General features: G+C 48.9%; 10 protein-coding genes across 10 annotated transcripts; 4 read left to right on the forward strand and 6 right to left on the reverse strand.

Annotated features, from left to right (window-relative positions):
* Positions 1-559: 559 nt before the first annotated feature.
* Positions 560-3,172, forward strand: EV420DRAFT_1632040 (acyl transferase/acyl hydrolase/lysophospholipase; the record flags this gene model as incomplete). The annotated part of the gene is made up of 5 exons (XM_060476173.1): positions 560-648; positions 704-1,062; positions 1,087-1,560; positions 2,625-2,648; positions 2,979-3,172. 5 exons carry the CDS (start codon positions 560-562, stop codon positions 3,077-3,079), a joined length of 1,047 nt encoding a protein of 348 aa, XP_060321996.1. The 3' UTR covers positions 3,080-3,172.
* A 1,350-nt stretch (positions 3,173-4,522) lies between these two features.
* Positions 4,523-5,308, forward strand: EV420DRAFT_1676605 (uncharacterized protein; the record flags this gene model as incomplete). The annotated part of the gene is made up of 2 exons (XM_060479158.1): positions 4,523-4,878; positions 4,940-5,308. Exons 1-2 carry the CDS (start codon positions 4,600-4,602, stop codon positions 5,306-5,308), a joined length of 648 nt encoding a protein of 215 aa, XP_060321997.1. The 5' UTR covers positions 4,523-4,599.
* EV420DRAFT_299522 (uncharacterized protein) lies at positions 5,182-6,247 on the forward strand. Its single transcript, XM_060481587.1, has one exon. It carries the CDS (start codon positions 5,348-5,350, stop codon positions 6,200-6,202), a length of 855 nt encoding a protein of 284 aa, XP_060321998.1. The 5' UTR covers positions 5,182-5,347; the 3' UTR covers positions 6,203-6,247.
* Positions 6,248-8,347, reverse strand: EV420DRAFT_299001 (uncharacterized protein). Its single transcript, XM_060481584.1, has 4 exons — positions 8,253-8,347; positions 8,129-8,202; positions 8,014-8,073; positions 6,248-7,962 (listed from the first exon to the last, which is right to left on the reverse strand). The coding sequence occupies exon 4, from the start codon at positions 7,949-7,951 to the stop codon at positions 6,293-6,295; it is 1,659 nt and encodes a 552-aa protein (XP_060321999.1). The 5' UTR covers positions 7,952-7,962; positions 8,014-8,073; positions 8,129-8,202; positions 8,253-8,347; the 3' UTR covers positions 6,248-6,292.
* Positions 8,348-8,495: 148 nt separating this feature from the next.
* On the forward strand, positions 8,496-8,964 carry EV420DRAFT_1653146 (histone-fold-containing protein; the record flags this gene model as incomplete). The annotated part of the gene is made up of 4 exons (XM_060478715.1): positions 8,496-8,522; positions 8,575-8,632; positions 8,683-8,831; positions 8,887-8,964. 4 exons carry the CDS (start codon positions 8,496-8,498, stop codon positions 8,962-8,964), a joined length of 312 nt encoding a protein of 103 aa, XP_060322000.1.
* Positions 8,965-9,675: 711 nt separating this feature from the next.
* Positions 9,676-11,692, reverse strand: EV420DRAFT_1653147 (uncharacterized protein; the record flags this gene model as incomplete). The annotated part of the gene is made up of 6 exons (XM_060478716.1): positions 9,676-9,887; positions 9,938-10,397; positions 10,449-10,487; positions 10,547-10,887; positions 10,939-11,529; positions 11,587-11,692. The coding sequence occupies 6 exons, from the start codon at positions 11,690-11,692 to the stop codon at positions 9,676-9,678; spliced, it is 1,749 nt and encodes a 582-aa protein (XP_060322001.1).
* An 848-nt stretch (positions 11,693-12,540) lies between these two features.
* Positions 12,541-14,391, reverse strand: EV420DRAFT_1653148 (uncharacterized protein; the record flags this gene model as incomplete). The annotated part of the gene is made up of 7 exons (XM_060478717.1): positions 12,541-13,373; positions 13,432-13,475; positions 13,528-13,543; positions 13,599-13,841; positions 13,894-13,971; positions 14,026-14,212; positions 14,266-14,391. 7 exons carry the CDS (start codon positions 14,389-14,391, stop codon positions 12,541-12,543), a joined length of 1,527 nt encoding a protein of 508 aa, XP_060322002.1.
* Positions 14,392-15,199: 808 nt separating this feature from the next.
* On the reverse strand, positions 15,200-16,588 carry EV420DRAFT_1592949 (proteasome endopeptidase complex beta subunit). Its single transcript, XM_060474947.1, has 6 exons — positions 16,427-16,588; positions 16,285-16,376; positions 16,157-16,233; positions 15,825-16,101; positions 15,570-15,771; positions 15,200-15,508 (listed from the first exon to the last, which is right to left on the reverse strand). Exons 1-6 carry the CDS (start codon positions 16,457-16,459, stop codon positions 15,395-15,397), a joined length of 795 nt encoding a protein of 264 aa, XP_060322003.1. The 5' UTR covers positions 16,460-16,588; the 3' UTR covers positions 15,200-15,394.
* On the reverse strand, positions 16,589-18,566 carry EV420DRAFT_1592953 (pectin lyase fold/virulence factor). Its single transcript, XM_060474948.1, has 7 exons — positions 18,046-18,566; positions 17,845-17,987; positions 17,605-17,791; positions 17,386-17,552; positions 17,184-17,317; positions 17,083-17,118; positions 16,589-17,032 (listed from the first exon to the last, which is right to left on the reverse strand). Exons 1-7 carry the CDS (start codon positions 18,292-18,294, stop codon positions 16,734-16,736), a joined length of 1,215 nt encoding a protein of 404 aa, XP_060322004.1. The 5' UTR covers positions 18,295-18,566; the 3' UTR covers positions 16,589-16,733.
* A 134-nt stretch (positions 18,567-18,700) lies between these two features.
* EV420DRAFT_1592958 (P-loop containing nucleoside triphosphate hydrolase protein) lies at positions 18,701-21,300 on the reverse strand (the record flags this gene model as incomplete). The annotated part of the gene is made up of 13 exons (XM_060474949.1): positions 18,701-18,747; positions 18,786-18,885; positions 18,942-19,060; positions 19,115-19,356; positions 19,411-19,533; positions 19,587-19,663; positions 19,692-19,693; positions 19,718-19,867; positions 19,914-20,551; positions 20,653-20,871; positions 20,921-21,042; positions 21,095-21,117; positions 21,278-21,300. Coding segments are annotated over 13 exons (1,883 nt in total), but the record flags the coding sequence as incomplete, so codon positions are not given.
* Positions 21,301-22,480: the final 1,180 nt, after the last annotated feature.

Consider the following 22,480-nt stretch of genomic DNA (forward strand, 5'->3'; position numbering starts at 1 on the left):
CTCCTTCCCAGCCACCACCTCCTCGGATTCCCACTATCAGGCACATGCTACTCCCTGCATTTATAGAAAAATACCCAACCAATGTCCGATGCGACAAGAATTGCCTCTGACTCCGAGTCTAAACAGACGAGCAGCTATCACTACTTCCTCCCAAAGCGCTTGACAAGGCCTCGACTCTGCGTAAAATACACTCGCATCCTTGCTCCGGTACGGCGTTATTAATCCATAGCATTGAAAGACACTGTCCTGGTCTGGGGGCTGTGCCAGGTACTGGGAGGAGACTCGTCGTCAGAGCACACGAATGCGAACGATCCGGAAGTAGATTCACATGAAGCAGCTTCACCATCAACCCCATGTTCATGCTGTATACGACGCAAGTTCTTCTGTTCTTCCAGTATCACTGCAGTTATCGATGGCTATCAACACGAGGCCCTCCGCACCAGATCTTCCTGTGAACTTGCTATCTCTCGGTGAGCACTCCAGCTTGTCATAAGTCACTCAATTGACTCTCGTGGTAGATGGCGGCGGCGTATCCGAACTCTTCATCCTTGACAAGATCATGAAACGCATCCAGATCCACCAAAACCTCCCTCAAACCCCCAAGCCTTGCAAATACTTTGATCTCATCAGCGGAACCAGCACTGGAGGGTAAGCACAGATAATCAAGTCATGGTAATGATAATTAATTGGCGCCGTTCTCTAGACTAATCGCAATCATGCTAGGAAGGCTAAAAATGTCCACCGAAGACGCCCTCCAAAATTACAACAGAATCTCCAGCGTGGTGTTCAGCGCCGAGAACAAGAAGCCTTTCTACAGTGATGGAAAATTCAAAGCTACTACGCTGGAGAAGGAGGTCAAGAACGTTGTCCGCTGGGCTGGGTACAGCGACGATCAGAAGCTGTTGGATCCCAATGCAGGGAGGAATTCAAAAGGAAACGTGTATGTTCCATATCGCGACATCAAGCCCCTCACCAATTCCGACAGTTTCGTATGCTCCATGACCGGAATCAACCTCCAGTCTCCTCAACGCTTCCGCACATACCAAGGACTCCCCAATCAAGGTCCCGACTGCAAAATATGAGAAGCCGCGCGCGCAACCACAGCAGCACCGACCTTCTTCAAAGCCATCAAGATTGTCGGACCAGGAGGGTTCGGGCCCGACTACGTCGATGCAGGCCTGGGGTTTAACAATCCCACCAAGGAGGTCCGAGACGAAGCCAAGGAGCTATTCAGCAGCAACCGATGTATCGGCGTGTTCCTCAGCATTGGGATGGGCCACCCAGGCCCTAGTGGGTTCTGGCAGCCCAAAGGGATAGAGAAGGTCCTGCCGTTGGAGCTCATTAGGGTGTTGCAGCATATTACAACGGACTGTGAGAGCGTCGCAGACGAACTGGCCAAGGAATACGGTGGTGATGGGGTGTACTTCTGGTTCAACGTTCTCCATGGGGCCGAAGGAGTGTATCTGGACGAGTGGAAGAAGATGAGCGAGGTGATGGCGCATACGGCTTCGTACTTGAGAGGGCTGGAGGCTTCAACGCAGATTGATAGGGTCGTAGCTTGTCTCTGTCGCGTTGGAGTCGGACAAGGGAAGACGTTGGATTCTTTGTAGTCATTTGAAGCATGCAGGAATGTAGAAATTGTATCCGAAAGTTCAAGATCGGATTGTGGTAGACATTGACCGACCTACCGGTAGTTAGTTGACCATACGCCATTGACCATGCCTTGATACAAGTATTCGGCTTTTGAGCACTGCTCCAGCTGCAGGAATGGCGTCAGATTATCCAGGCCCTAGAACATAGTAAATGACAGTTCTACGACAGATGAAGTACTGACCATCTGGTAGTAATGAGAGACAGCTCGACGTGTCCAAGTAGGGTAGCATATTCTTCTTCGTATTTGCTGTCTGACCCTGGTGGTAACCTAAGCAAGGCGACATCGCGGTAAGAGGGAGAGTCATGTTGTTTACTATGGCAAACAAAAGGTCTCTTCCTTACCATTATGACTACGCATAATCTCGTTTGATAAAACGATAAGCCCTGGTGAACTGATGCATCCCACGACATACTCAAGCAAGAGTGACTTTTTGCACTAACTTTCGGTCACTTATTTGAACTTTTTCACTTATTCTCCTGCCCGATTTGGCATGCTCACTTCGCACTTCGCATTTGCTTGATACACCTATCTGTTGCTGACCAGCTCTCGCTACTACTTATAGGTTAACGGTGGTAGGTCATACTTTTGTCCACCAAACAATGATCACACAGTGTTCATACAACCTGCTTTCACAGTTGGCCAAGCTTACGACGGTCTCAGGTCCATGGGTCGGAAGCAGGGAGAGTTAAGGCATCACATGTATATGGACGAACATGTTAGGCATATGGATGTTCAAGCGACCATGGTGCATACTACTCCTTGCGTTTGTATCACTCATAGACATCCCGCCAGGAAAATACCTTGGCCAACCTCATCAACTCCAACCAATGTCCATCAGACGACGATGTGACCAGAATTGCCTCTCTGCTAACACAAACGGACGAGCAGCTATCAAAGTGCTGCGACAACATTTGTTGTCTGCAGGATGATTTTCACGAAACTGTCGCTCGTTACCACAGTGCTTGACAAGGCCTTGACCCTTCAGAAAGAGCTTGTCAAAACCAAGAGTATCTACACTCGTATCCTTGCTCCAATACGGCGCCTCCCCACCGAAATACTGATCCAGATCTTCCTCCGTAGCATTGGAGGGAATTTTTCCCTATTCTGGCTTAAACGAGGGCTGTGGGTACTGGGAAAGGTCTGCCGCAGGTGGAGACAAATCGTCCTTTCCACTCCAGAGCTATGGTCCGGCTTTACTCTCTTCCCTCATGGTAATCCTCACCTCTTCAGTGATCCCGCCATGCTCGTCTCCCTGCTCGACACTGCTCTCCAACTCTCAGGCCAGCGCAACATATCCGTTTACGCTGATATGCCTATCGGCTAGCTCAAGGACGCATTGGCAGATATTTGGAGACATCTTTCTTTGCATTCTCATCGCTGGAAGGACATCCATCTCAGGATGGCAGACTCTTTTGCGCCTCTTGATGCAGTGCCAAATGGTGGCCTCCCCTCCCTCGAGAAGCTTACTCTTAGCATGACCAGCACCATGCATGACCACGCTTGCGAAGCTCTTAACGCTTCCCCGCGTCTGACGAACCTCACAATGATCAACGACGGCGGGTTTGTGATGACTGCAGGCTTTCCATGGCACCAGCTCATGCACCTTGCTCTCCTCAGCCACGGTACCCTCCCTGAAGTAATCCATCTTCTCCGTCTTTCTCCATGCCTTCAAGTACTGGAGGCTCTTGGCACACAAGTTCAGCAGAGCTGGACAGTCCCACTCGAACCCATATCCCACCCCTCCCTCTGCAGGCTGCAGATATCCGATATAACAATCCTTCAGCATCTTATCCTACCCACGCTTAGCGACCTCGATCTCGTTGGCGCTACCAATGAGCAGGGATGCGCAGATATCATCTGCAGTCTTCTTTCCCGGTCGAAGAGCACGTTACGAAAGTTCAAGATTGTTTGTGACACATCGTTGCACGGTCTCATGAACATGTTGAGAGCAACGCCCAAGTTGACAGAACTCACCGTTGAAGCACTAGAGATGGAGGAAGGGTTCGTGAAGGGTTTCTTTCAAGCCAAGGACTTTTTGTCGTCCCTACAAAAGGTGTCGTTCACCATCGGCAACTTTACTCCTTCTCTGGAAGCAAACACCGTATTGGTCGACACGATAGAGAGACGGTGGGGATCCGCAATGCGATCCTGCTATATCTCTGCGCCTTCCGTAGATTGGCAGATTGCTGATGACAACGCGGTGAGGATTAAGAAGATGCGGGGAGGGTCTGGACCTTATGATAATCTATGGTAGGTTTTTCGTACTTCATAATTTTACACACGGACTGATACAAGGGCTACCCAGCAAATAGAAGGGTACCATAAAGCTCAAAGGACCCTGGCGATTGTGTTGGGTTGCGACGGATTGCCTTGCTTCGTGCCATTATAGCTCTGTAGCGATAAACATGTCGCCTTTCCATTTACTCCCATACACCGTCGACGTCGCTATGGTTTCATCATTGCTTTTCCGCATATTGATATATCTGCCGATGCACCAGGGACAGAGTTTTCAGATGCCAAAATTTTAAGGCGTCCTGACTATGGTGCCCATACTTAAATTTTCGAAAGAAGAATAAAACTCACTGGAATTCTGTCCAATACCAAAGATTCCGAGAAACCGTAAAATTGAAAAGAAACAAGGAATCAATCACGAGCACCTGTACTCAAGCGGAAACTAAGTATTCCTGAATCTTTGCTTTCAAAAACCTTTGACGGCAGACTGGATTCGAGTCTCATATCTTATATTCTGAACCCAATTGAAGCCCTTTTCATGCTTATATACAAGCAGGTAAATCAGACGCTCCTAAATATTTGCATTCCTCGCCGTGTGGGAACGGCACCCGCTCACCATCAGCATTTTATTTGTCCCATCATTCATAACGTATGTCAAACAACGTAGTCATGGCGCATTTGTTGTACTTGTCCACTTCCTTGCCATACACTCTATGATTATGGAAAGCGACCTAGTTGAAAACATCGCCTCAGATGTTCTTTTCAATACCGACCTTCTGGCTATAATCTGCCAAAACCTCTGGGATACTGTGAAGACAGGTGGCTGTCCGGTTGCTCCCAACGGGAATCGCGTCCACCCCCTTGTATCTCTAGCTTTGACGTGCCAGACTGTGTCATCACTAGCGCTGGACACGCTATGGAGAGATATCCAAGCTTACAGGTTTCAGCCAATCCTACGCATTTTCCCCCCTGCGTCTTCAGGGAATCTGCAGGTCCGTAATCGGTCTAGGCTTCCTAATCTGATTCTTATTTTATTCTCTTCATTGTGTGTAGGTACTTCCAGAAGATATCCCTGACAAGACATGGGTCCGTTTCTGGCAGTATGCAAGTCGTATTCGATGCATCGCATTTGATCCCACTAGTTGTGCCTGCTTCTCTTCGACTGTATTTCTCCGCCTAGCTGAGTATCAAACTCCCATATTTCCCAAACTGCAACATCTGAAAAGTGACGCATCTTTTGCGGCTTCTCCTTCCATTCTTTTCTTCCTCCCTGCGAAACCACTGAACGAGATACAGCTGACGTTCCGTGGTTCGACAGACATCACGACGTCGTCAACGTGTATGCGGGCCATCAAATGGCGAGTACCTGCCTTGCAAACACTCCACATTTCTTGTCCAGAGTTCGACAATGGCCAATATTAAGCCGTTCTCTTCACCAATCTATGCTCCATCACCAATTTCATGGGCCTCGGAGATCTTCGTTCTTTAACTATCAAATCCCACTTGGTAGACTATGATTTCCTCATCGCCCTCTCTACATTTGACAACCTCGAGCACCTTCACGTGAAAACTACATCGAACATACCTAGCAGCAGCCGTCAAATCCAGGACGGCTTCCCTTCCCTCAAATCTCTCCATATCACTGCCAAGGTATCGGAAATGTCGCGTATTCTCCGGCTTTTCCATCAAGGTACACTGGAGGCGCTCACCTTTGTCGATACCTCCGGCGAGGCATTCCGCACCAGCTCAGAGTTCATGATGGACTTTTACCGTGAACTGGTAGTGCGCTTCCCCCTCCGCAATCTCTCCATAACCTACCGGTCAGCACAGTTCGATAGAACACTCTGGGCCTCCTCAAGAGTGGTGTTTGAGCTGCTATATGAGCTGCATCTCTTGAGATCCATCCATTTTGTGGGCGAACTGGTATTGGACGATGAGACTATCAAAACTCATCTCGCACCGTCATGGCCTGACATTGAATCGATTTCGATGCCTCAGTTGCCTGGAGACCCTCCTTCATATGCTATGCTCCCCGGTTTGGCCAAATGTTGTCCAAGACTTGTGTCGCTGACCATGCCTATCGGGTTTCCTGACATACCGGCGGTAGAGGAAGTGCTTTCACATCGGCTGCAGATCTTGAAGTCGGTTAATACAGTAGCAAAAAAACCGGCTCTCGTCGCAAGGTTCCTGGATAGAATCTTTCCGTTCTTGGTGCGGGTTGAAGGAGGGTCGGGTTGGACTGAGGTTGATTCGATCCTTCGGGATGTGTGTCAGCCGATTCGGTGGGACCAGCATCAGAGGGAGCGGGGAAAGTGATGGTAATTATGTCCAAAGAGTATGGGAAGGAAACTGACTATGCAAAAAGATCATATATTTCATGTATTCAAGAGAAAGCATCTATGTAGTTTACTGAAGCGAGCCCCAAACTGGCCAATGTTCTTCATCGGGAGGATTCCATTCCTCGACGAGCATCGTCAAACTGTCACTAGTGAGAGCTCGAATATCCGCTTCTATTCTATGATTCCTATCCGTGAACCCGTTGTCCCATACCACGAATTGTACTTCGATTATTTTCAGCAACCCCGCATCACGGCGGGCACGTATCATGTTCACTATACTATGCCATTGAACAGGATGTGAGTGAAAGCATGCTGGCTGTATGCAAAGAACAAGATGGAATAGATTAGGCAGGGGCGCTGGTGCACCTGAGCAAGGGGTGAGCGACTGAACAACGTGATCAGCCCAATCTGCATCAATCTGAAGCTCAACCTTGAGGAACGAAAGCGTAGAAAATGCATCGGAAGCAAGGAGATTATGGATTGAAAGCCCTAAGACGAACAAGATATGCTGACCCATGCTCAAGCTCTGAAGGTGACATCCAGATCGCTGGAGGAAATGGTTAATCCATGCTGAGATGGTGGTACGGTCCCTGCGTTCGACGAACCGTTCGCGTGAAGACATGGCCAAGACCAAACTTTCGAGACGCGGCAAAGTCACCAGGTCTAGTATACCTGTCTCCTCAACAAAGAGGCGTTGGATATGCGGCATGATCACTGGCACCGGGATTAACGGTGGTGTTACGTATCGCAATCGCAGCTGGAGGTGGCACACCCTGAGCTTGGATTGGTGAGAAAGAAGCTGTAGATCATTCGGACGAGTGATACGGCCTGAATAATGAGTGATACAAGGCGGTAGCTTCACCTGTGAGATCCCTAGGCTTGAAAACATCGCTCGCCATAGCTGAGGAGCCTTTAAGCATATATTTGAGCAGTAATTTTCATCGGGGTGATTGACATATATGTCGATCGTTTGAAGCATAGGAAGGCGGGATATAGACTCCTCCAGGCAGTCCATATGATGCATAGTAACATCGATAATGACATCTTTCCAGCGATGGCATGACTCTTGGACAAAGAGTGACAATATTTCATCATCTTCAACACTCGAAGACCTTTCAATGTCGCCAACGACCTGTACAGTGAGAGGATGTTCACCCGTCCGCTTGAGATATGTCTTCCAGATCTCACGGGCATGCTTGGGGAAAGGCGTTCTCACTACGACATTCTGGGCCCAAGATGCAGGAGATGTGTGTAACGTATCCCTCCAAAGCCCGCAAACACGTCCCAAAACCCAAAGGGGCCCATCTAGGCGCAAACTACTCTGGCGTTCTGGGGTAACCGGGCTCCAGCGACGACCATCGTTTATGTGTTGCCACCACGAGTGGCGCACCAAGTGGAATATTTCGATGAGAATGTCTCGGGGAAGACGGCGAATGGGGGCATAAATCGATCTGCGAGCTTCCAAGGCATCTATCACCGCGCGACGGTGCAACTGCACTTCTTGAAGCTGGGCCTCATAAAAGGATTGGAGACGTTCCAACTCTAGGATATCGGCGCTAATTGATGCATCTTCACTGGGGTGGAGCATTGTTCGTGACTGACGTAAAATTTGAGCCACAATGTTGGAATTTTGGAAGGCTTTCAAGGGAGCTTGCGGCCGACGTTCGCAATCCGGAGAGAGGAGATTGACGAATCCACAATTCCGGCAAGGACAGGATTGGAGCATGGTTTGGGATTCTGTAAGGCATCTTATAAATTTGTCGCAAAAAGACTTATTCTGATACCTACTGTGCGACTGGTACAACTTCACGCTTGTTCGTGGCACGACACAAGTATGCGGTTTCTTCCCTAAGAAGTGGGCGTACGTGAACACGAATTCCTTGCGAAAAAATGAAGAACTGACGGGGGTTTATTATGAATCTGATAAGTTCTGATTGCCAACAGATTGAAACTGTGACTTTTTTGCGGTGCACAGACCTGTTAGCAGCATTAATAGGCTGTTATCGGAAAAGAAAATTGCTTATTACCTATTGGCTTTCTACAAATGCTGCAAGAAGATTAAAAAGGCTGGAGGCTGTGTGTAGTACACGATGTTGTTGATTGTTGAGGTTCGATCGCGTCAAGCACGTGCCTCTTCCCTATATAAGCGTGGGATTCAAACGGCCTAGCTTCTTGTCTTTTCACTCCATCATCAAATCTCGACTTCGCTCTACAAGCAGAGTCGTCTCCTCCAGCAAGAACATCTATCACCTCACTACCTTATATCAACAATGTCTGGACGTGGCAAGGGTGGAAAGGTGCGAGCTGACGATGCTTGTGCTGCGGCTTTTGTACTGACGATGCCCTCAGGGACTCGGAAAGGGCGGTGCCAAACGCCACCGCAAGATTCTTCGTGACAACATCCAGGGTAGGGCGATTCTATTATCCAAGTCTTATATTCTCTTAACGGTGCTCCAGGTATCACCAAGCCCGCCATTCGTCGTCTCGCCCGTCGTGGTGGAGTAAAGCGTATCTCTGGTCTTATCTATGAGGAGACCCGTGGTGTCTTGAAAATCTTCCTTGAAAACGTCATCCGAGACTCTGTCACATACACGGAACACGCTAAGGTGCGTCACTTTCTCTATCACCCAATGCATTATGCTGACGAGAGTTCGGATCCAGCGCAAGACGGTTACTGCCCTTGATGTGGTGTACGCCTTGAAGCGCTCTGGCCGTACTTTGTACGGTTTCGGCGCCTAAACCATATGCATGTCAGTGAGTCAAATCTCTTTTCATTACCACTTCATTATCTGAACCCTTCTCAGCTAGTTCTGTTATAATTTATGTCTACTCTCGATTTGTAATACGATGTAATATGACTCAGGCTTCAGAATTTATGATTCATCGCGGTCCCGTTGCTTTGCTGGATCCACTTCGGTGCGGATGATCCCGTTAAGTCTTTTACATGCGGTCGTTGAATGGGCTGGGCAGTGGGCATATTGTAGTGTATAGCTCCTACCCGCTGCATATCAGATTGGCCATGCCGCGCTTGACTGTACCTGAGGACGTACTCAAAGCCTTCGTTGTGCCAGGGCTGTTCAGACAAGAATTGCCACACCTGCTGGGTAATATACTACAGTGGCTATTATTGCGTCACGTTGTGCACGAGCCTTTGTTGGATCGCGTGTGCAGTTCTCATTCAGTCATAGAAGCTGGCCTTCAAACTTCTTGGTCTAGCCGCTCCTGCCGATACAGAGTAAGAACAAATGTGAATTGTCTGATACACACCTGAATCCGCTCTGTGGGGAACGCCATCGACCGCGTGAAATCGACCTTTTCTGATCTTCTTTCCAAACAATACGACTAAGGTGCACCTGATTATTCGCAGTTAGGTACGTTCCCAGACCTGCTGGAGAGCCAAACCTATTGCTACTCGACATTACTACTCTAAATACCAATCATAACACGTCCTCATACCGTCCTCCACCACGTCGAATCAGCTCTGAGATGAGCTGCGACTTGCGCAGCAAAATGTTCATCCGTCAGAGCACCAAGGTGTCCCGAACCCTTTGCACTCATCGCAATAGACTCTTCGTTTGTATAGAAACCACCGCGCTCAATCATAGCACCAGGATCGTTGGTTACCCAGACCTTCACGGTAATGTAGAGCCTCTCGCTCTCAGCTAAAGCATCTATAAGTGAGACGTTTTGGGTTGCAGAGGGTCGCACTTACGTGGTATCCGACCTCCCTTTTCAATGAAAGACTTGAACTTCACGTACAAGCTCTCGGTGTTGGAATAGACCTTCGCTTTCCAGTTTTGAATTGTTGATCGCTTGACGGTCAAGAGCCTTGATGGCGTCTGTTTCTGTTCCGTAAGCCAATCAGCGACATCGTCCATGCCGCCTTGGGATCCATAGGCCGCCTGCAGACCCATCGCTTTGCACATCTCGTGCTGGAACCACACGATGGCATAATGCTTGTAGCAAGTCGTATATGGGCGCCGTTGAAGCTTGCGCAAAAGCAGAGCCACGTCGGCGAACTCTGTGTCCCATGTTTGGCGGGGCGGGGGATTGTGGTAGCTGCGTATCCACGACGCCGTCGCTGGAGGTTGCAGTGAAGTCGAGGTATAGAGAAAAGAGCGAGTCTCTGTGGGCACTACGTAAAACGCGCTATGGGGGCTATCTTGATTGGTCTGGAAGCATCATCAGTATGCTATTTAAAGACGGATGCAATAACAACTCACTGAGATCGCTGGCGCTTGGTTCGGCGGAATAACAGGAGACTGGACACTCACTATGTGAGCAAACGTTCGAACGCGATGGAATGTCCCTGTTCACTCACCGAAATCTCGGCCATTGCAAAGACCACAAAAACATTGCATGTATCCGCATCTATGTCCAATTGGCGGCATGCATCGAGAGTAGCGATATGTGTAGGATTTGCAGGGAGTATGTTCCAAGGACTGCCAGTTCGAGAGGGTATAACTCCGTTGGAGTACGCGAAATGCATACCTAGCGGCCGAAGTTCGCTCTGGCAGTCCTTGTAAAACGCGGGAAAAGAGTTGGTCGAAAATTTGATCATTTCATGTCGGCGAACGAAACGCAAGAAATCGCCCATCCTTCCGGAGAATGGAGCCATCCCTTCTAGGGTGAACCGGGCCAACCACCAGTCTAGTAGTTGGTCTAATGCAGCAACCATCAGCTTTAGAACGCAATTGTATACGAAAATCTCACCCATACGAAGCACTACCTGATTATCCTGAATCTCCAGAAATTCATCCCTGACCTTCTCCGCCAGGTTGCTATTTTGGTCAGAGTCATCCCCTTCCCCGTAGAAGAGGACAAGATAAGGGTCCCTGCAGAAATCATTACGTGACCGAGAATCTCGGACCCGTCCTTGTTGACTCAAGACCGACGACGACGTCGACTCAGAGACACCATAGACTGGGCTACTAGGCGCTCGAATAAGCGGGGCTATCCTTTCATCCAGAAAAGACTGTAAGCCATTTGCGACAGAACGTCGCAATGATGCGCTTGTTCGTCGAACGTCGACCTCGCCTCTCCAACGGTCGAATGAAGGGCGAGGCCACACGCCGGGTTCACCAAGATGCTCTTCGTACCCGGAAAAGTCATCTTCGACGTCGTCATATTGATCGTGCCCTTCTTCATCATCGGATTCCTCCTCTGAAGAGCTGCTCACAGGAACAGGCGACGGCGACGGGGAAAAAGACAACTCGCGCTCAACTATACCTGGGCTAGGCATGGCCTGACGAGGCTCAGGATTCAAGAGCTGGTAAACGTGTTTTACGGGCCTACGAGTCTCTACTGCGAAGGCTAAGTTAAATTTTCACAGCCAGATTTGATACGCGTAATAAGACCTACCATGGTTCTCACCAAAGTTGCCGACATCAGCAGGCGGGGAAATGTCTCGAGCATACGGATGAGGGCGGGCGGAGCGCGTACTCTTTACTTTTTCAGCCCTAGGCATGGCAATGGGCAGTCTTAAAGTCAAGCACTTGTGATGGAAAGAGACAAAGTTGCGATTGGCGTTGCACAGTCGTCTAGAATTTGGCAAAGGCCCTACGGCCCAGAGGTCCGATGCGGCATTTTTTAAGCTGTCAACGCGGGGACGTATGGCACATTCTGCCAGAACTTGCCATATACATACATGATTCCTGGCCACTCCCTTTGTATCACCGTCCAGGTCGCCTAACAGTGCTTCTCACATCGAGTAGAACAGAAGCGATATTATGCGAAGATTGTGCTGCACAACTGGATCTGAACCCAAAAAAAATAAACATGAGAGTCGGAATCGGAATCGGACAAAAAGCGGCAAGATATATTCCCGAAGACATTCCGAGCGTAGCTGAGCAGAATAGTGGTCCGTGCAGTAATGCGTGCAGGACATGAGTGAACGAAGAGAGCTTGCCGAGCGGGATTTTTCCCCTTCTGGACTACGGAAACGATCGACACCCGACCTTTATTTATTTAATCAGACAGACAGACGCCTCCTTGAGTCTACAAACGATTATTGTTTCACCACCGTTCGGGCGAATCATCATTATATTCAATCAAACAATTCAATCTATGAAAGGTGTCGATATGTAGCTACAGATACCCGCAGTCTGACTCGGTAAGTAAAAAAATCGTATAATAGTATGCGTATGCTAAAGAAAAACGAAGTGGTGATCGCAGTACTACCTTTATAACGATTTTACAGGTATACTGGGATCGAAAAAATAGATAAAACTACAGTCGATGAAACACCCCATAAGTACATGATGGTAATGATCGTAGAATGTTTACAAACGAAAATACTCGAATCCACCAGACTGGTCATGAAGGGGTTTCTTCTACGCGGTTCTGTGAAAAGCGATCTGCATAGGGAGGAGGCAGCTCCCGCACAGTACCTCCATCCCGATGCTGGATGATCAATTCTCCTTCGCCTGTCGAAGTGACATTCTCGCGTGTACCGTACGACGCAGGCCGCGCAGGCCATGGGTCATACGCTCCGTTCGACGAAGGAGGCATAGCCGACTGTGAACGCTGTACGCCTCCCGCTGACCCAATCGACTCAGAAACCGACGAATCCGGCTCTGCGGTAGTCAACCCTCCTTCCGCAGTTTTACTCGGTCGGCGGATGGACGATTGGGGGAAGTTGGTGAAACCGGGTCGAACTGAGGCAGATGACGACAGGGACGCGGTTTGATAGGTTCCCTCAGTTCCATCTTCCATCAAACGACGAGGATCAAAGGGAGGCAGGGAACTGACACCGGAGGACGGAGACCTGGACACATCGGACATGGTAGTTGACCCGTTACTGTAAGAAGGTGATTTTGGCGTGTGGGGCAAGACGGGGGTATGTCCAACAAAGGCGTTGATGGTCATAGCTTGGCTGCTGTTATCGGACATAGGGCTCACTGGCATATACGGAGTGACGTCAGGATCAATCTCTGTGTTCGTCTTTTGGGCTTGTCGTCTTCGGCGCCAGAAGAACCAGCCTGCTGTAACTAACAGCAGGAAGGCCAAGACGCCTACGACAACCCCAGCGATAAGTCCCGCATGGTTCTTGTTTTTGCCCGCGTTTGCCGCTGCTGCAGCGGCGGCGTCCAAGGCAGTGGCGTTCCCGCTCCCGCTCTGAAGCGAACCGCAATCAATGTCAGTATTGCCTAGCGTGAGTTAATCAGTCTCAATCATACTCGATTCGATGACTACCAGTCGACTTACCAGTTGGCGTAATGGATGGTGTCCCCCAAGCTACAGCACCGGCGCTAATTCGTCGTCAGCTGATAACATCTATCATTAGGGATGATACAAACTCACGAATCAGAAACACCAGCTGTCAGGCGTAGGTGAGAATCTTGATTTATGACAGATGAAATGAAGGGGCATACCTAACATGATTTGACCGCTCGTCGCTCGATTGATGTAGGTGTAAGCATCATCATCTCCTCCCGTGGTCACATTCGTGACCACAGGAGAATCGGTCTGTACTAAAGAAATATTATAGGGAGGAATGCCGCCTTTTATTCGCAGCCCCCATGGCTGGCAAGGCTGCAATTCGGTTGCCGTAACGTTAGAAGTGACCGTGAATGTAGTAGAATTTGTTTCGGTAATGCAGTTCGTTGTTGTGCCCGCTACGATAGCTGTTAAGTAATGCGTTATGAGAGAACTAAACACAAAGCTTACTGCCGACCGTGAATAATTTGGGCGCATTTCCTCCAGAAGATCCTTCAGAATCGATGACATTAAGCAGTATCTCGGAACCTGGTTTTTCATGTTTCAGCGTCGGTACGGCGGTGCAAATGTTAAAGGGCTTACCAACGGGGTTGTTGACCGTCCACGTTAGATTGCTTTCATTCTGTCCCAATAGCGAAGTTATCAATCCACCGCCCTTCTCATAAGCTCTCATATAAAATGGTGGTACACCATGGGTATCGTTATTAGGATCGTAAGGCTTGACGAGGATACCGAATTCATGGCATGATTCCAACGTTGATGACACAGACTAGACAGGATGATAAGTACTGAAGAAAGTGATGAAAACCCAAATACACATACGTTGCTATCGAAAGCCCACTGAAATATTTCCGAGGTCGCCTCGGCGCGACACGGATCTGTAAACCCCAACAGAAAGAGAAGTGCGAGAGCCGGTAGCGAAAGCGAAGGCGAAAAACGAAGAAACATCTTCGCAGGACGAAGGAAGACGAAAAGACGCCCGACGATGGTGAAGGTGGGAGGAAGAAACAGGCACCTGGCCTCTAATGCGGCGCCACGGTTTAGTGGGGACCTCCACCCTAGATCCTCCTAGATCTGACACGGTTTGTCTGGAGGCTATGTCAGTGCCGACTAGTTCGGCCCCTGGCAAATACAAACGGCAGCCCACCGAATTATAAACGAGTGTGTTATTCCTCTTCGCAGAAGAGATAAAGGAGCGGTGAATCCTTGAGAATAGGAATAAACGAAAGTGAGTATGTATGTAGTAGATCAATTGATTGTTTCGAGAGGCCGACCGTACTTTTTCACAATCAACTGTTGCTTCTAATTCTGATACTTGATGAGCTTTACCCGGCACCCCACAACTCTGAGGAATATCATAACCCAGGTCGGCATCGCCGATTGCCTGTGCTGGATTGGGCGATCATCCCTGTCCGTCGTAGGTTGGGCGCTGTGTGCTGATGTCCATCACCATCAGGGCGGTGTTTTCTATACAGTCGTCTGATATGAGCGATGCATGAGGCCACATCTTTATTCATGATGATGGAGCGTTCATTTAGGAGGCGGCTAAGGAGAACTAGGGAGACGTTGGCAAATCAATGGAAATGGTTCCGGTACATGTTCGTATCGTGGGAATCATTACTGTGTAACCCTGTCGATCCCCCGACGCACTTTCCAAGCCTTTTGACTACGCAGTATTGCGCATAATCTGGTGGTACAAAAAAGTAGCTATCAAGCATCATGCGCTCATAAAAGTACCGCTAAACTGAAGGAATCTTCTCGCGACAGTTTGTTTATCAGCCATTCGAGCATTTTCACATCCCTGCCTTGGTTACCGGCAAGAGCAATATAACATCCATTGATATATAATACTCTACGTGCCTGTCCAACTCGTTCCGCTACGTACGTAGCAACCCAGGAACAAACGACTGATTCTGAACGACACAACGGCAACAAAATGAAAAGAATTGAATCACTGCGTCTGTGCGCCATATCCTCTGATGCCTTCGGCGAAGGACCATGTCGTATCCGCGCTACGCGACTCTGAGATAGAGGTGCCAGCAGCCGTGATTTTAGCAATTTGGTACTAGGTTCAGTCAGGTGAGCAACCACATTTCAAACTGAAAAGAGCCAGAACAGGGATGTACCTTATTCAAACTCCTCGCATCTCTGTAATACAGGACTTTCATACTATCCTCGATGATCTTGAGCGCCTCCTCCTCGGTAAGGACATCCTCGTAGCCCTCGACCGCTTTACGTAGGAGGGGCTGGGCGATGTAGGAGCCATATCCAGTCGCCAACGTTGACGCAGAGTAAGTGGTACCTAGCAAGTCGACGTATGCCAAAAATCTGCCAGAGGCAGTCAGACAAGATCGGCGGAAGGACGCTGATTTCAATCATACCGCTTTCCATCTTTGAATCCACCGACAAGCAGTGAATTCCATAGAGGGTTCATCTTGGACCTCCGGGCGTACATGACCTGAGACAAGTACTCGTGGATCTCAGCTGGTCCAAGGCTGTGACCATCGGCAGCGGTGAATTCGTCCACCATGAGTTCGTCGAGTATAGTTTGGATGTATTGAAAGTCGGACATGTCACCGCTGGCGCCAATAATGGTATAGTCTCCCACTGCTTGCAGACGTTGGACATCCTTGAAGCGGGCGAGCGAACCATAGGAGGCTATAATGGCGTGTTTATTAGACAGCGAAAAGGTAAGGAAGCGGTTCATACGCACCGAGGTTGTCAGCAGCCATCATTATCCCGTCCTTGTACTTGATAGCGAGGACACTCGTTCCTGTCACTATTGGCTGTCTGAAGACAATTACTCTAGCGAAATGTTAACAATACAAACAAGAGACGTACTGTGTGTGCTGAATACCAGCTGAAGCTTTGGGTCCATTATAAGGTCGTTGTGCGATTGGGTACGTTCCGTAGAGGTCAACAGCGTCGTTTCTCTGGAAAGAATCATCAATACGCAGTAATAAGACGACAGATAAGAACGTACTGGACGGCCCCAGTTTGTAGGGAAATGATCCATGGTGAGAGTGAAAGAATGGTTCTTGCCTGACGCGCAAGCAGGACGCGTACTTGGCTTATGTAATCCGTATGATAAGATCTATCAAAGATAAGATAAGATAAAGTGATTTCCCCAAGTCAAACCCAAACTTATTCAGAGCACAGTAAAATAGTTTAATGGAATGTAAAAAAAAGTACAAGATGTTTTCATTCGACGTTCCTAGGCACAGCGGATAAAGCCTCTAGTCCTCCTTTGGCAAATTGAGTAGTAATACATAAAGTCGGTGCATGCCGCGTCATGTCGTACAATTAAATCCCACAGGATCTAAAACATTACTACACGAAATGGTGCGACTTCCACTCGTTGCTATGTCGTCGAATTCTCCAAACCGTATGCCGGTGCACGGAGCGGCCCCACTGCACTGCAGCTCCGCCAGATACTCGGAAGCGACATTGCCCACGGACGACTCCCAAGTGATGTCGGAAATCTGGAACAGGGACGTATCGCACCCTCCCGTAGCGCCGATGTAGGACGTGCACTGGGTGATGTACGCTACCGAGTCGGTAATATCTTGGACGACGAAATCCCGGAAAGCTTTGCAGATATTAGTGCTACTACGCTACATAGAATCACCTCAAACGCACTGATATTTCTGGCATATCCGAGACCGCCGCCTCCACCTATACAATTAAAATCAAATAATTCAATCCTGCTAGGGCTGCGAAACGATAGAATGTTTACAAACCATTCGGCGGATAACCCTGCTGGATGCCCGTCCATGTTTTGATCCATCCGGCGTAGCTGGTTCCAAGGCACGCAACCCTTTCAGCGGTAACGTTTTCTATCCGCTCAAACACACCGGGATATTGTCCAATAGATCTATACCCAACCAAAAAAAAGTCCAAATCAAATTTAAGAATCCGGGGCTAGAAAGCGTCCGCACTTACCCAATAGAAAGACCGAAACCGGCATGGAACACCGAGTCTTGGATCAAGATATTAGTCGAGTTTGCTTTCAAGGATATATCGTCGTCCCCTCCAGTGACGGTCCAATTACGAAACGTGATCCGATTTGAGTAGAACGTATCCACACCGTCCGTGTTGCGCGCTGGTTCCTGTGAGTCATTAGGGCGCGCGCTTCAGGCCAGGAAGATCGAGAGAACTAACCGAACTATTGCTAGTGGAATTCACATATATCCCTTCCAACAAAACATCCTCCGAGTTCTTGATAGCCATCGTCCAGAACTGAGATTGTACAAATCGGATACCAGAAAAGAGCGAATTGGTAGTATTCGTGATCATAAGGCTGATAGGCCGGCCTGCTAAATTAGATACGCCCTTTGTAAAGTCGTACCTGCAACATTCCCCTCAGCCACCACAATGGTCAGCCCAAAAAAATCGACACACCAAAGCTGTCCATTACCATCAAACGTCCCTACCCCGTGTCCACGAAAAACGACCCTATCCCCTCCGAACATCCACGCCGTAGTCTGATTCTGATACCCCAGCGGTAACCCGTTCGAGCGCCAATACGTGATATTAGTTCCCCACTAAAATACCAGGGTTGTCAGCAACTAACTGCATCCTCGAATCAATGGAAGCACTAACAAGCATGGTACCGCTCAGATCGACTAAGACATCCCGAAGTCCAGTGGTATTCATCACCGACTCGATATGGTAGAGTTCATCATTCAACACGACTGTTCCTCCTTGTCCGCATCGATCAAAAGCAGACAGGATCGCAGGGGCATCGTCGGAAGAGTCATCACTGGCATGGACATGGCACACGGAACCTCGCTGAACCACGTATCCAGCATGAGCTAGAGTAGCCAGGACAATCGACAAGAAGAGTTTCATCGGGAATATGAGAACTTGGCTTCCTTGCAGCACACATGCATGTTTTTATGGTAGCATCAGAACCCGAATGTCGAACGTTGAATGCCCATGTGAACTGACTTCCATCGCTCGCGGGCCGTCCGGATTCTTCTCAGAGAGCAGAAGGATCACAAGAACGCATTCATGCACGGTTTTATGGTAGCCTCAGAACTCGAATTACATGTCGAACATCGAGTGCCCATATGAACCGACTTCCATCACTCGCGGGCGGTCCGGATTCTTCTCAGAGGGCAAAACGATCACAAGAACACATTCTAGGGAAAACATCCCAGTATCAAGGTTATAGACAAGGATGACACTATCTAAATCTAACACAAATTATAAGCGAGTCGCCAAAAAGTAGCAAGATAATGTCGCGAACATAATTCATCAACTGAAGACAGTAATCAATTCTTTTTGCGCTTCTTCGTTTCTCTCGTGTCTCCATTTGCAATGTCACTCCTCTTTCCAACCTTGCCTGCTTTCTTATTCACCACTCGTTGCAACGCCCGCTTAGTCTCGCCGTCGGTAAATGTTGATAGGTCAAAGTAGTTCGTCGCAAACTCTAATAGCCTAGAAAGACGACGGTCATCAGTCCAAGAAGCTCAAAACAGAAGAACCAAACGTACCATTCAGGGCGAACCTCGGATACCGTACGAATGTAAGGTCTCTTCGTCAACACAAATTCGTTGAAGATGACCCATTCTGGTTGAGTGTCAAGGCCACAGGACGGGTGAAGTGCCACGACCTGCATATGCTATCAATCACGAGGCCTCGAAGGCAAGCAGAAAACGTTACGAACCTGATTGTCCTTCACCGTGAGATAATTTCCCTTTTCTCCCTCTTTATGCGCCACTTGCATGAAGAACCCACAAACAAGTACTTGGCGAATGTTCTGGTATAGTTTCTTCTCGTCCGAGAGTGAAAGCAGTTCCACTTCGTATTTGGCCATGGTTCGCTCTAACTGGGCACGGACGTTGTCCGCCTGCGCGAGAGCTCGAGCGGAGAGGAAGTGGTTGTACAGCCAGGTCTTCTCATACTTATCTGTGAGGCTGAGTGAGCATTTCGTTTTGGGCGGCGAAGTAGACGGGAACATACTTTGAACATATTGATTATAGACATTCAACATGGTAAGATGATCGCCATCGGGGACAGTGAGTAAGGCTTTTGCTGCATCGGCTTGGTTACGTGCATTTGGCGGTCGTATCCACACGTTCGGTACTAGTAGTTATCGTTAGTTGAGTGATAGATAGGTAGGTAACGAGAACGCTAACCGGAAAGCATAGCGGTGATGGTGAGGATTTCGTTGCTGCACTTGAATTCTGGGCTGACGATAAGCATTTTTTGCAAGCTAAAGCAAAGAAGTTAGCCATAGATACATCTGCAAAGGGAGTTTCAGACGTACCTGAGGATCGAGCGGGAACTCTGCCATCACACTACCCAAGGACGTTAGGTTACCGTCATCATCCAACGCAGAGAGGAAGTTCAGTAACTCCAAAGCTCGCATCAGCGTCTCGGGAGCCGGAGCATCAACGTAGTCAAACCGTACGAGATCCTGGAACCAATTAATAGGTGTTTGTATTCATGCGTGAGATTCTTACCTTGATGCCCAATTTGACAAGCTCCAGGACAGTATTACTCAAATTACACCTCAAAATCTCTGGATGGGTTTGCTCTTCGAGCTCGTTCATGAAGTCCTTCTCCGTATAAAGCCGGAAGCACTTCCCTGGCCTCGTACGACCCGCACGACCCGCTCTTTGCTGGGCGGAGGCCTTAGATATAGGGCTTACGAGTAGACTTTCAACTCGTATCCGGGGATTGTAGACTTTCTGTTTGGAGAAGCCAGGATCAACGACGTAAACGATTCCATCTATTGTCAAGGACGTCTCAGCAATATTGGTGGAGACAACGACCTTTCGGCCTGGGGGACCGTCGGGTGTTCGAGGAGTAGGTGCAGGGTCGAAGATGCGCTGTTGCTGTTGAGGGGGTAGGGAAGAATAGAGAGGTATACAAACTAGAGGGCCGACGGAGTCTGGGTCCTGGTTTACCAGATCGTCCGCTTCAAGCTTGATTTTTCGGCACGCATCCTCTATTTCCTCTTCACCGGTGAGGAAGAGTAAGATGTCACCAGGGTCTTCGGCTCGATGGATCATAAGGACAGTTCGGATAGCAGCTTCCACGTAATCGGGCTCGGGTTCTTGAGTGTAGAACACCTCTACAGGATGTGTACGGCCGGGTACTTTGAATAGAGGTGCCGGTGTACCAGCGGTAAGGCCAAAGTATTTTTGGAATTTGAGAGCATCAAGAGTTGCGGACATTATAATGATCTTGAGGTCGGACCGGCGTTTGCGAGGTCTTTCAGGAGACCCATGAGGATGTCAGTGGCAAGCGTCCGCTCGTGCGCTTCATCTAAGATGATAGTGGAATATCGCTCGAGATTGGGATCGTTCATTGCTTCCCGGAGAAGCATGCCGTCGGTCATGTATTTGAGGAAAGTTGTACCAGGCTCTGTCATGTCTTCGAATCGAATTGAATAACCGACGTGTCGACCAAGCTGGACTAGAAACAAGGTAAGCCTTCTGGATCCAAGTACGTCAACAGTACTCACCATCCATTTCATCCGCCACCCGTTTTGCTACTGACATCGCTGCAACACGACGAGGTTGGGTACATGCTACGAGTTTGCCTTTTGTATGCGGTAGATCTGAGTACGCGACGAATTGAGGTATTCTTTGGCAGCAATGAGTGTCAATCTGATAAGAAGGAAATGTGCAACACATACTGTGTCGTTTTTCCTGATCCAGTCTCGCCAAACCATTACAATGATCTGATTCTCATTGAACTATTGCAAAGATCAGCCGAATCGTTACTTGAAGAGAAAGGGCGCATTTGAAGAGGGGTCGGCCTATTCCTAAGGGCAACAGAACTCAAACCCCTCCTCAGATCTAACGCGCATATGACTTACCATCTTGAAAAAGTCATCCATCTGGGAATACACGGGTAGCTTTTCTCGCGAGGCAAGGATTTTCTTGTACTGCGCCGAATGTGGCTGCTTCGTGAACGGATTATATCATGTTCCTAGGTATACTGTCAGATAAAGTTTTCGGCTCTGCACGTGTAGAACGAACCAGAGCTTGCCGCGCCTGTTTACCGGTGACTTTTCTGGGCAAAAAACCAAATAGTGGCTCTTTCGAGGTATCAATTTGGCTTTGGATGGCCCGGCGCCACGCTGAGAGGGGGTAGATGAGCGATGTAAGGGTTGTCCATGATTTTTTCGAGAGATGGGAGTAGAGAAGGATAGCAAATAATGATTGGTCATCAAAATTACACCGTTATAGAACTATTCCACAGATGCTGCAGGCGGCAGTTTTCGGCTAGCGCCGTTGGTTATCCTGTACTACACAACCTGTACCACTGCCACCACCCTGTCTTATTTTTCCCCCCCCCCCACGCGCAAACCGCTTACAGTGAAATTTCGTTGCTCGTTCGTGCTTCTTGAGCTGTCGCTAGACAGAACACCGCTACAGGTGTACTGTTCGTCACAACACAGCAGACTTGGTCGATTGCGGTTGCCCGACACCTACGTTTCGTGACCTTCATAGAGAAAAGCTTGAGTATAGCTACAAACATGCTGTTTGAATGGCAGGCTTCGTTAGCCACGTTGTCTTGACAGTTGCGCTTCCTTCCCAGCGTGGTTAGATGGACTAGTTCTCCGTTCGTGTTGGTGGATCACTCGTGATGCCACTGTAGGTTTCGGTCTGTTCCTTCTCACACTTGCCCATGGTCTGTGCGCCATGTCTTACTGTTATATTTCTCTGCATCATACACGGAACGTTCATCGTCCATTTTTTGTCCCGACAGTCCCATGGAGGACTGTTTAATCCCGAGTGAAGCCTATATATGCAGTGTGGGCATGTGGCGTAACGAGATCTCGCTGCGCATTGGTGGGTTCGACCCCGATACGCGGTCAAGACGTGGATCTTCGTTCCGTGAACAAACCGGGGGAAGTGTACCACGGTATCACTGGATGTTGCTGCGGGGACGAAAGAGAAGGTACGAGGACCAAGCTTGGGACCTGGCAGACCTCCTTACCTCGTTGGTTTCAGTCCCTGTTCCAGCCCTGTTCTCGGATGCAAGTTTCCGACCTGATGTATTGCAAAACATCCGA

Source organism: Desarmillaria tabescens (assembly GCF_030435595.1).
Source record: "Desarmillaria tabescens strain CCBAS 213 chromosome Unknown EV420scaffold_148, whole genome shotgun sequence".
NCBI classification, from domain to species: Eukaryota; Fungi; Basidiomycota; class Agaricomycetes; order Agaricales; family Physalacriaceae; genus Desarmillaria; species Desarmillaria tabescens.

Bases quoted from the DNA above. Each gene is read 5' to 3' on its own strand.
- EV420DRAFT_299522 (XM_060481587.1), top strand. From the start codon at position 5,348: ATGGGCCTCGGAGATCTTCGTTCTTTAACTATCAAATCCCACTTGGTA.
- EV420DRAFT_299001 (XM_060481584.1), bottom strand. From the start codon at position 7,951: ATGCTCCAATCCTGTCCTTGCCGGAATTGTGGATTCGTCAATCTCCTC.
- EV420DRAFT_1592949 (XM_060474947.1), bottom strand. From the start codon at position 16,459: ATGGATCATTTCCCTACAAACTGGGGCCGTCCA. The intron at 16,234-16,284 runs GTACGTCTCTTG...AATTGTCTTCAG, and splicing joins GCTGGTATTCAGCACACACA to ACAGCCAATAGTGACAGGAA. The intron at 16,102-16,156 runs GTGCGTATGAAC...ACGCCATTATAG, and splicing joins GATGGCTGCTGACAACCTCG to CCTCCTATGGTTCGCTCGCC.
- EV420DRAFT_1592953 (XM_060474948.1), bottom strand. From the start codon at position 18,294: ATGAAACTCTTCTTGTCGATTGTCCTGGCTACTCTAGCTCATGCTGGA. The intron at 17,988-18,045 runs GTTAGTGCTTCC...CTGGTATTTTAG, and splicing joins ATCTGAGCGGTACCATGCTT to TGGGGAACTAATATCACGTA. The intron at 17,033-17,082 runs GTGCGTTTGAGG...ATATCTGCAAAG, and splicing joins CGGATATGCCAGAAATATCA to CTTTCCGGGATTTCGTCGTC.